Source organism: Dendrobates tinctorius, unplaced genomic scaffold (assembly GCF_039654945.1).
Source record: "Dendrobates tinctorius isolate UK_male_01 unplaced genomic scaffold, ASM3965494v1 ptg000173l, whole genome shotgun sequence".
Lineage (NCBI taxonomy): Eukaryota > Metazoa > Chordata > Amphibia > Anura > Dendrobatidae > Dendrobates > Dendrobates tinctorius.
In genome coordinates this window covers 6,862,387-6,874,586 of record NW_027361840.1, presented here as the reverse complement: position 1 = coordinate 6,874,586, position 12,200 = coordinate 6,862,387, and the positions used below count along the sequence as shown (strand labels likewise).

Here is a 12,200-nt window from a genome sequence, read left to right as displayed (position 1 = left end):
TTCTTCTATTTTTCTCCTGTGGTTCTCCTGCTATTCTCTTGCGGTTCTCCTGCTGTTCTCCTACTTTTGTTCTCCTGTTCTCCTACTTTTCTTCTCCAGTGCTTCTGCGATTCTTCTGCTGTTCTACTTTGGTTCTCCTGTGGTTCTCCTGCTGTTCTTCTGCTGTTCTCCTGCTGTTCTCCTGTGGTTCTCCTTTGTTCTCCTGTGGTTCTCCTTTGTTCTCCTGTGGTTCTCCTGTTCTCTTGTGGTTCTCCAGCTGTTCTCCTGTGGTTCTCCTTTGTTCTCCTGTGGTTCTCCTGCTGTTCTCAGGTGGTTCTCCTTTGTTCTCCTGTGGTTCTCCTGTGGTTCTCCTGTGGTTCTCCTTTGTTCTCCAGCTGTTCTGCTGTTCTCCTGTGGTTCTCCTTTGTTCTCCTGTAGTTCTTCTGCTGTTCTCCTTTGGTTCTTCTGCTGTTCTCCTGTGGTTCTCCTTTGTTCTCCTGCGGTTCTCCTTTGTTCTCCTGCGGTTCTCCCTTGGGCGGCAGCTACTCCTCAGATCGGTAGTTAATGACATATCTTAGTATATGGTTACAGTAATAGTAGATACATTGACAATAAGATGTTTCTGTGGTGACAGTGACAAGTTTCAGAGTATGTTGTCGCCATCACTGGTTCCTTTCCCTGTGGACTTGGAGTCCAGGACCGTAATCAGACTCCATTACGTCTCGTAGAACATTTTAGGATTGTGGGGAACATTTTGTTCTTTCAGTTTATAGATTTATCGTCGACATTTATAAAAAAAACATGGAAAAGTCGTATTTATCATTCTTGTAATGCGGCTTCATCTTCTGTCAGGGGAAATTAAATGTCACATTTTTTCAGACTTTTTGACCTCTTTGCCTACACGTCGGGCGCGAGATCCTTTGTGAGAAGTTAGTCGGTTCTGTTTGTTGAACTCACTATAATGTGTAAAAAAAATACATAAAGTTCCTTCTTGAAAAAAGTACAGAAATGAGTGAGGAGCAAAAATATTCTCCTCCCCTGTGCAGAGCATTACTGTGTCCATGCTCCATAGGTACTGTAAATGTTGGCTGGATCCACTGACCAGGTCTTTGGGTTCCCTAGAATCTCGGAAAACGGAGAAAAGAAGAATAGACATTTCCAACATTTGCGTTTGTTGCCTGATCCTTTCTTCCTAGAGATATAAACCAGTAGCTGAGGAATCTATGGGAGATCAAAGGAGTCTGGAGAGGACCAAGGAATCTGAAGGGGAAAGAGGGGTCTGGAGGGCACAGAAGAGTCCAGAGGAGAAGTGTCTGAAGTCAACAGAGGAGTCTAGAAAGGGCTGAGGTGTCTGGAGGGGACTAAGGAGTCTTAAAGGGAATCTAGGGGCAGGATTTGTTCCCCAAACTATTCATATGTAGCTCTTTTAAAGACAAGTTCAGCGATATCTTTACATGAAATAAGTGTTTCAATTTATATGCAAATTAGGCTAAAGGGCTCCGGTAGATCTGAAGCCTCTGTCACTGCAGCTCTATTCCCCACCCAGTGCTGCCTCCTCCTGCTTAACCAACAGGTTCTATGCTGTATAACTTCAGGCCAAGGATCCACCAAACAGAGGAATGGACGGTGTAGGAAAACGAAGGGCTGGACTTGTATTTGAAAGAGCTAAATGCACATGTGAATAGGTTGGAGGGTGGAAAAGTGAGAGGAGTCTGGACGAGACAGAGGAGTCTGGAGAGGACAGAGGAGTCTGGAGAGTACAAAGGGGTCAGTAGAGGACAAAGGGGTCTGCAGGAGGACAGAGGAGTCTGGAGAGGACAGAGGGGTCTGCAGGAGGACAGAGGGGTCTGCAGGAGAACCGAGGAGTCTAGAGGGGACAGAGGGGTCTGGAGGAGGACAGAGGAGTTTGGAGAGGACAGAGGAGTCTGCAGGAGGACAGCGGGGTCTGCAGGAGGACAGAGGAGTCTGGAGAGTACAAAGGGGTCTGCAGGAGGACAGTGGGGTCTGCAGGAGGACAGTGGGGTCTGCAGGAGGACAGTGGGGTCTGCAGGCGGACAGAGGGGTCTGCAGGAGAACAGAGGATTAAAAACACATGTGACATGCACAAATGTGAACAAGTCGGTCGGACAGTGTTCACACCACCCACTGACTGAAACACAAAAAGAAAACACAGAATGACAAGTGTGCAGAAATACCCTGCAGTAACAAATATGACAGTAATCAGCAAGTGCTGGTAAAAAGATGGCAACAAATACAGGGTATTTAGTCGATACGCTTTTTTGCAAAAAAATGTATACCAAGCTACTCCACCTCATCAAGGTAACCCTTAATGGAGTAGTCTCTATCTAATGTATTTAAAACCTGAACATGTGAACAGTGTCTAAATGAACAGGATTCAGACAGGCGCTTCCTAGTGTGGGCACGTGGTGTAAGACAGTTCTTTATGTGCATGTCACACAAGCGAGGGGTGGGGTCTCTCAAACCATGCAAAAGTGACTTGTTCACATTTGTGCATGTCACATGTGTTTTTAATCTGTTTTTTCCTTGCCTAGCATGGTTTGAGAGACCCCACCCCTCTCTTGTGTGACATGCACATAAAGAGCTGTCTTACACCACGTGCCCATACTAGGAAGCGCCTGTCTGAATCCTGTCCATTTAGACACTGTTCATATGTTCAGGTTTTAAATACATTAGATAGGGACTGCTCCATTAAGGGTTACCTTGACGAGGTGGAGTAGCTTGGTATACATTTTTTTTTGCAAAAAAACGTATCAACTAAATACCCTGTATTTGTTGCCATCTTTTTACCAGCACTTGCTGATTACTGTCATATTTGTTACTGCAGGGTATTTCTGCACATTTGTCATTCTGTGTTTTCTTTTTGTGTTTCAGGAGAACAGAGGGGTCTGGAGGAGGACAGAGGGGTCTGCAGGAGGACAGAAGGGTCTGCAGGAGGACAGAAGGGTCTGCAGGAGGACAGAGGGATCTGCAGGAGGACAGAGGGATCTGCAGGAGGACAGAGGAGTTTGGAGAGGACAGAGGAGTTTACAGGAGGACAGAGGGGTCTGCAGGAGGACAGAGGGGTCTGCAGGAGGACAGAGGGGTCTGCAGGAGGACAGAGGAGTCTAGAGGGGACAGAGAGGTCTGCAGGAGAACAGAGGAGTCTAGAGGGGACAGATGGGTATGAAGTGGACAGAGGGGTCTGGAGGGGCAGAGGGCTCAGATTAGTGGGACAGCATTACATCACAGGTGGCTTCACCTTTTCCATGTGGTTGTTTCCAGCACGTTCTGCTCCACCAGTCTTGGGTCAGACCTATTTGCATTGTACCACCGCTTGGGGACTCGTCAGCACGTACTCTGGACTTTTTTCATTATTTTAAGGACACCACAATCACATTTTTCTCATAATAAATGGGCAGAGTCCGTGATGTGGCCCATAGCCAACGCTGGGGCAGATAAAGGCGTCCACTAAGATCTGAGCCGAGACCCCGTTTGTTCAGATTTTGTCGCAGTTTTCACGTTTGATTGGGTTTTGTTCCTGTCTAAATTGAATATTTTTTTCTCATTTCTCTTTCAGGCCAATTTTTTTCTTTTTATAAATATTGTTCGAGTATTAGCCACCAAGCTGAGAGAGACGAACGCGGGGCGTTGCGATGCCCGGCAGCAGTACAGGTGAGCAGCGGCCACATTACAAGGTGGGGCCTGTCACTGCCACTAGGGGGCAGAACTTCTCGGGTCCCATCTCTCCGGCACCAATGGCATCTCAGCTGCTGAATCCTTTCTTCTTTGGTCTCATTGTAGGAAGCTGCTGAAGTCCACGCTCGTCCTGATGCCGCTCTTTGGTGTTCACTATATCGTGTTCATATCTCTGCCATATACCGAGGTCTCCGGGCTGGTGTGGCACATACAGATGCACTACGAAATGCTCTTCAACTCCTTCCAGGTAATCCGCACTCACTCACTCATTCATTCACCCTTCCATTTATAACCTAGAGGGGCAGACGTCCTGGTGAAGCCTTGACGACGGTTCTGCCAAACGCTTGTCCCCCTTCACCAGACTCTGCCATTCTGCTCCTATGATTTTATGGAAGGAGCAGGAATTAACAGCAGAGACCCCCGCAGCGTCACATTGTGTCAGTAACGAGACGTGAGGCACAGTTCGTAGCCTCCTCCACCCCTGGGCCTCTGCGTGTCCTGCTGGGTGTGAACAGTGGTGTAACTCTACGGGCTGCACATGTACAAGGGCCCGGGCATAGAGGGCCCCGACACCCCAGAGAGCAGTATATACGTCACTCATGGTATAGAGAGGTCTGCTCTTCTCTAACTCCGTGCTCTGGTGCAGATTATGTGGGGGGGGAGCTACTGACGACCACATGGGAACAGAAACCACAGGGATGAAAATGTAGAAATAGACGAAAAGTTACATAAAAAATTTCCCGAGACCACCAGGAAAACAGCGGAGGCTTCAGATGACTGCTCCGAAGCCCAAACGATCCCACATCAAACCCTGAGTCCCCTGCACCCCGGCCCCCCAGCACTGCCCCAGCCGCCCGCCGTCCTGTCACTGAGCCATAAACAGCTGACAGTCGGGGATGACGAGCTCCCAGGATCGGCCATAACTCCGTCATCGGCCTCGCATGTCTCATGCTCTGGGAACACCTGAGCCGTGGAGACTGCGGCTGCCGGACGCTCGCACAGGGTCAGCGGGAACAGCGGATGCTCCGTTTGTTTTTAGAACGTGCTTGGATCTACGGATTTCAGCTCTGGGGGATTATATAGTCAGGTTCACCAGTGTCAGTGTAAGCAAGCCCTAATACTATAATACGGGGCATTATGGCAGGTGAGGGGCGCACACAGGCCGCCTGCCCCAGCACAAACACAGCAGCAGCTGTGCAAATCTCTGCTGGTTTGTTACAATGTATCAGTCTGGAGCTCCGGCTGTGTGGCTCATTGTGGAGACTGGATACCAGCGAGCAGGACCAGCCATGGACAGGATTACTGCCTGCAGACAATCCAGTTCTCAGACTTTGCACTGATGAGGGTCAGTACCCGGACACATTTGTATCCGCTTCTCAGCTGACAGCAGGAGATCCTGTAAAGGGTTAATGTCAGTAAGAGGGTTCTCATTCACTGACAGTAAGCGGAGATCTGAAAGTGGGGAGAAAGTAATCTAACGATGGAGAAGATTTCATTTATACTGTGATTAAGCTTTATAGAAAACTGGAAACCGCCTTTAATGAGCTATTTGCAATCTGGCCAGCGGGTGGCGCACTATTTGTATAAATTATGGTGGCTTTTTGCAGCGGTCGGTGGAGACGCGGCCACCCGCTGTATGTTGGATCATCATTGCTGGATCACCCGGGGTCAGCTCTCTATGGCAGATACAGACAGGGCTGTTACAATGACGATTGCGGCCGCACCCGGGCCCTGGAGTTTAGGGGGCCCCAAAAGATACATTTTGCCCATTTGATAAGAGTAATACTATTAAAGACCAGTAATAGTTGTGGGCCCCACTGATGGTTTTGCAAGAGGGCCAGCACCCCTGGATACAGAGGCAGCGGAGCGTGTGTGGGGTTGGTAGATGATGATGTCACTATGTCCCCATTGCTTCATAGCTGGCTGGTGACCTCTGAGACCGTGTGCTCTGCACCTACGTGGAGCCGACTCATTTCCAGCTCCAGCAGGTCCTGGTGATCTGTAGAGACTGCCACCTGCTGTATCCGTGCACCCACCATGATCGTACTGCGGAAAGTAGCAGATCTGCTGATAGCCGTCTTGTAGTGATGCGATGGGCCGCCCTGAAAAATCAAGCCGCATGCAAATTAGCCTGTAGGTTTAATGGGGGCCGGTGAAAGCATTCAGAGTACTCGCCCTCAAGGCACTTCCACGGAGCGCCCGCCAGGGCCGTGGGGGTACTCGGCACCGGGCCGGTTCTTAAGGGGATGTGTCATGGCAGCAGTGACCCGTTCCGTGGCCCTGGGGGTCCAATAAAAAAATGATGATTGAAAGGGCAAATAAAGTTTATAGGGAATTGTTCGTGACACCACCTATGGTATTCGGCTAATAAGGTGTTAGCTGACGCTGTAGTTTCAGTCCGCTGGGGCCGTTGTTGGTGCAGCAGAGTTGGTTCAGCTCTCCACAGGCAGAGCTGGGCCCCAGGGCAGGTGTAGTAATATGATTTAAGATGGTGGTAGTGGTGATAGTGCAGGGTGGATGACGCAGTAAATGAGGACACAGCAGGGTGCAGTCTTCACTCTTCTCCTCACAGTCCTGTTGTTACAGTCCCCAGCCGGGGTGCTGTGTCCTCCAGGCTTGTGGTGCAGACAGCTGTCAGGTAGCTTGGGCTGCACGTTGCCAGGGCTCCCTCTGATGTTCCTTTCCTGGCCGTCTCACTATGCTGGCTGCCACCTCTCCTGCCCTGTGTCTTCACACATAGTGTCCCAAGTCAGCAGACTCGGATCTTGTCGCGCGACGTTGGTCAGACCCCTGGATCCTATATGTCTGCCTTTTCGGCGAATGAGTGTGGGATCAGCTGCAGCACTTAAAGATACTGCTTCCTCTGGTTTTCTAGCTGAGTCCTTAGTTTCTCCATAAGTTTTGGGGCCGGTCCCCTAACTGCGACCTGGTCCCTCCACCGACCACGCCAGTGGAAGCGGGCCCCACGGATGGATTGCTCCTAAGACCTCTTATTCCTCTCCTCCTGGAGCTTTCCTTCCTTTCTTCTCTGTCTTCCCTCCTTCTCTTTCCCCTCTGACTGACTGCCTCTTTCCAGAACAATCTCTTTACCAGGACACTAATTCCTCCCACATACTGTCCCTCCTGTTACCATGACAACTCTCCACTCCCAACTGTCAGCTTTCTCTCTAGCTGTCCGCCCCTTCTCTACTTCCTCCACCCACAACTTCTACTTTACTCCCCCCTGGCCAGACGGGGACTAGTGTTGGGTGCTGGTGTGTGAGTCCTGGCAGTGCCCCCTCCTTACCTGAGAGTGGGGTACCACACCTCTGGATGAAGTGCAGTACCCTGTGGCGACTGAGAACGCAGGGGCGCCACATCCAGGCTAATTTGCATGTGGCACCAAAATTTGATTTCTCAGCACTGGCCAATCAGATTACTACAAGACAGGTGCCTGTTATTCAGTGCTGGGCTGGGGTGCCCGGGGTCCACCAGTAACATTGATACTGGGGCTAGTTATTTCTCTACATTCAGTATTACCTGACCCTCATTTATAAACTTATTTTTGCGTTGATAGATGTGCGCGGCCTCCCGGGGGATTCTCCAGCTCTCCTGTGGGCCAGTCCGAGCCTGAGTTTTATGGTTGTACCAGGATCCATTCAGCCATAGCTTCAATAGTAAAATTGTCCTGAATTGTCCTGAATTCTGATGCTTGGCTCCATGAGACGAGCGTAATAAATCGGCCCCAATGTGACAGCACAGTAATGAGGCAGAACATGGCGGAGACATAACAGGTGTCTAGAGCAGTCTGGCGTCCGGCTGATGCAACACATTCCTGTACACTTCATCAGTCATAATAAGATCCAGGCAATGTAGAGAAGACTCCAGATATTGCTGCACCGTACGATCCACTACACAGTGTACTCCGTGTACAGATAATAACCCCATAGACAGCTCCGGGAAGCGTCCAGATGCCAGCCCCGGCCGGGCAATGTGCAGGTTCAGCATTGTGGCTCTGAAGAGTGGTGGATGGTAATTTGTATTTGCCATGTGTCACTTGTGTTATTATGAACGTTACATTGTATCCAGACATCCTGACACTAATACTATAGAATTGGGACAATCCCAGGAGGGATAAGGTATCGGTGTTACATTACACGACAGGAGGCTGCTCTGTATATGGGGTGCAGTCTTCACAGGCCAAAATCAACCGGAACAAAAAATACATTTTACTCCAGAGTCCAAACTTAAAAACAGTTTTTAAAGGTCGGATGCCAATTCTGCCAGAGCTAAATGATGCCAGAAAGACCACCCCCAACCAGCCCACATGTAGGTCAGTAGGGTCCAGGCGGCAGAAGAACCTGTCCTATATGGAGCCACAACTCACATGTCATAGCATTTACAGTTCATGGTTGTTATCATGATATTTAAGTTTTTTCTATTTTTTCCCATTAAATTTATAACTTTTGAGAACCTTTTGCACCCTTCGGAGAGTTTTATCTTGAGCTCACTGCATGGGCGGACATACCACCTGTGCAGCCTGTACAGCTGCACCGGGGCGGGGCCCAGAGGCTCCAGGGGGCCCCTGCAGGGCAGCTAATAATGAGGGCAATCTGGCCTGTTTCTCCAGGGCCCGAGGCTCCAAGGGCCCCTGGCCAGATTGCCCTCATGTGCGGCGGGCAGGGAGCGATCCCAGCAGCTCCACTGCCTATAGGAGAAAATGGCAGCAGAGCGGAGCTGCAGGGATCTGTCCTGCTTCCTGCCTGATGCCCGTGGTTCCTGTCTCTGACACAGACAGCAGTGCCGCTGGATGACGTCATCATTCTGCAGCCGGCTGTGCCAGAGAGAGGAAGCAGCAGGCAACAGCGATGCTGTGGACATGTGAGAGATGCTGTGTGTGTGTGTGTGTGTGCGTGTGTGTTTGTGTGTGCGTGTGTTTGTGTGTACATGTGTTGTGTGTGTGAGTAGAGATGAGTGGTGGTGGTGTGTGTGCATGTGTAGCACTGCAGGGGAATGTGCAGAGGTGAATGGTGCTGTGTGTGTGTCTGTGTGTGTGTACGTGGAGGAGAGGGCAGTGATGGGGTTGATGAGGAGAAGGCAATGATGGGGAGAAGGCAATGATAGGGGTGATGGGGAGAAGACAATGATGGGGGTGATGGAGAGAAGGCAATGATGGGGTGATGGGGTGAAGAAAATGATGGGGGTGATTGGGAGAAGGCAATGATGGGGAAGGTGTATGGGGAAATGATGGAAGTGGTGTAATGGACAAGGATGGGTTGTGGGGGAGGAGGAAATGATGGTGGTAGTGGAAAAGACAATGATGTGAGCGGTGGGGAAGGAGGCAATGATGGGGGTGGTCTAGGAGAAGGCAATGGTGGTGGGGGAGAAGGCAATGATGGAGGTGGTGGAAAGGACAATGATGGGGGTGATGGGGGAAAAAGCAATGATGATGGGGGTGGTGGAGGAGAATACAATGATGGTGGTGGTGGTGGAAAGGGCAATAATGGGGGTGATGGAGGAGGAGGAAATGATGGAGGTGGTGGAATGGGCAATGATGGGAGTGGTGGGAGAGGAGGAAATGATGGAGGTAATGGAATGGGCAATGATGGGAGTGGTGGGGGAATAGACAATGATGGGGGTGGTGGGGGAGGAGGAAATGATAGAGGTGGTGGAATGGGCAGTGATGGGGTGGCAGGGGAGAAAGCAAAGATAGTGGTGGGGGAGAAGGCAATGATGGAGGTGGTGAAGAGGGAAATGATGGGGTGGGGGAGAGGACAATAATGGGATGCGGGGGGAGGAGGACAATGAGGGGTGTGGGAGATTGGGATGGGAGAAGGGGGACTTATAATGAACTTAGAAGCAGGGGGAGGTGAAGGAAGACATTATACCTTATTATGTCTAACACGATCCCTTTGTTGCCATAAAAGGAGGGGGGCCAAGACACATTTCTTGCACAGGGGCCCCAAGCTGTCAGTGTCCGCCCCTGGCTCACTGTCATCCCTTGTGATGTATATGAGACAACAAGAGAAGTGGGGGAGGGGAAGTGACAACTTCTCCCAGTGCATTTCTGCGCATTTCTACTATCAGAAATCTGACATCCACGATCCCAGTACAGGTTGTGATGTCCGGCCGGCTGCTGCTCTCTTGACTCAAACTCAGGGGTCCAAACATCTCAGCCCGTACTCGTCTCGTGAGTGTCGCCCAGGTGAAACTTTCCGGAATAGTACTTGTCATAGATTATGGCAGCGCTCACAGCTCGGTATTCAGAATTTCTTGCTACTTTTGTTACATTGTATTTATGTTGCTAATCTTTTCTACAACACTTCAGAGGCCTCATCTCCCTGGCCGATATGCCCCATCTTCCAGTACAGATAATTTCCCCCTCCATGTGATGACATTTTACACTTCTGACCGCAGATTTGTTCTGTTCTATTTTGCTCTCATATTCGTCAGCGTTTAGAAATGATCCCGCTCCGCACCACAACTCGTGTCTCCGCGTGACTTCACCATGGAGCGTTGCCAGTTTTTACTGACTCTTTGCACAACTTTGCTACATAACAAAGATTTAAAAAAAAAAATAGATGGAGGGTGAAGTTGCAAAAAAATACAAATAGAAGCAAAGAGAGGAAATAATATATGCAATATTTCAGTTTTTGTGAGGGTAGAACTTACAATTACTATAGGGGCACTGTCTCCTGCCCCGAGGACAGTCCGTCTGCTTTGCTCACACATCATCGCTCTCCAGAGCCTCCATTAGGGCCAGGCGATATGTTCTTGGGTTCCTTCTGTCCAGGTTACAGTTTGTCCTTCTCTTTTGCAGGGATTCTTCGTGGCCATTATTTACTGCTTCTGTAACGGCGAGGTGAGTAGTCGTCCATTGTTCCTTCATTTTCTGGAGACTTGAATTATTTATGAACTGATACAAAGTAGCAGCTTCTGACCGGATCCGGGACTTTTTTTTTTTTTTTTTTGTTGCAGTCCGGTGCTTTATAAATATCGATAATAGCTTGTGAAATTCCCATGAGGTCGTTTATTGTAAGTTTACAGAGCGACATCTGAACTTTTTTTTATCAGAAATTCTCTACTTGTTCCATTTTTAACTCAGAGCTCAAGTTAAACTATTGATTTTCAAAAGAAATCCCCGAGGGCTACAAGAAAGCCGAATTGGCCTGGAAACGACAATGATTTATATATGTGAAGGGAACTTGTAAAGTCAAATATGTGTCATCCGCCGGCGGAATCCGCGGCTGTCAATCAAGCTGCACATACAGAGTGCGAGCGGTAACAAAGCGGCTGATGGAGGCCACGCAGAGGATAAGCAGATGCGTCCAGAGTTCCTGTAGCTTTGATCCTACACATCCCTTTATGACTCGGACCATGAACTATTATTGTTATTAACTATTAGTGCATAATTGCAAAATGTAACTTTTTTTAAAACAAGCTCATCCTGGAAATAGAGATGAGCAAATGCATTTAAGGCAAATTAAATTAGCATTGAATTTCGTAAAAAAATTGAATTTGCCAGAAGCGGAATTTTTGCCATTACTAGGAGCAGCTAGCCGTGGGCGTGGGTCAGCCTTGTACCCAGAGGCTACCGGCCTTTTGTCACCCAAAAATGTAAAAATCTTGCAAACATGATGTTTACACAATCACGTAACAATGTATCCTCATAACTGTCGCCGACAGAACACAAAACTTTTTCTTACCAACTTTTGGAAAACAAATAACATTCTTAAAAAAAAAAAAAAAAAAAAAAAAAAAACAATAAAAAACTGTGACAAAACTCAATTGTTTCTACAAAAAAAAAAGAAATAATTATAATATGATTTAAAATTTATTTGCATATTTTCTCCCAAAGACAGTTGAAGCTCCATGAAAATAATGACTAAAACCAAAAGGTAAAATCAATAAACTATTGTTCAAATTCTTCAGGGGCTAAAATTATAGACCGTTCTGCAATAAACCCGTAGACGTGGCTGAGTCGCACATCGTATCGCAGCTGTCTGCACCTAAGGAAATCTGAATGTCATCTGGATATTAGACACTAGCCGCTGAGGCGGCTGCATCTGAGATTATTGGATGTGACACAGACATCCCAGTGAATATTCTACTTCTTTATTAATTCCTTTGTTTTTTATGTGGAGCCTTCAGATATTAATAAAAGGGAGAAGGATCCGAGGCTGCGAATCTGACTGCGCTAATAACACAGAACATATTACCGCCACCTACCACTCACCGCGGGCACATCTGTCGCCGGTGTCGGTGTTCTGGAGATGAGCTCACAGAAACCATTCCCACAAAAACATGGAAAAATGCAAAAAAAAAAAAGATCCCAATAATATAAATAAAAAAATCAAAAAGCTAATTCTAATAAAAGGAGAAGAACCAGGTGGACGCGGAAACGTTGAAAGCAGATAGGCCTGTGGGGTGATTAGGTTTCCAGTAATGAACTTACACTCGATGAACATTAATCTGTCATAAAGGAGAATCACTGGGGAACGTCCATGTTTTCCTCCGAATTTTGTAGAGAAATTGTAGCATTTTAC

The 12,200-nt window shown here is 48.3% G+C and overlaps 1 protein-coding gene across 1 annotated transcript in view; it reads left to right on the top strand.

Moving 5' to 3' along the window:
- PTH1R (parathyroid hormone 1 receptor) overlaps window positions 1-12,200 on the top strand; it is a 255,353-nt gene that overhangs the window by 226,051 nt on the left and 17,102 nt on the right. Inside the window, exons 10-12 of the mRNA XM_073551148.1 lie at window positions 3,557-3,651; window positions 3,781-3,922; window positions 10,475-10,516. Coding sequence (XP_073407249.1) covers window positions 3,557-3,651; window positions 3,781-3,922; window positions 10,475-10,516 — 279 coding nt within the window. The remainder of the gene's footprint in view (window positions 1-3,556; window positions 3,652-3,780; window positions 3,923-10,474; window positions 10,517-12,200) is intronic.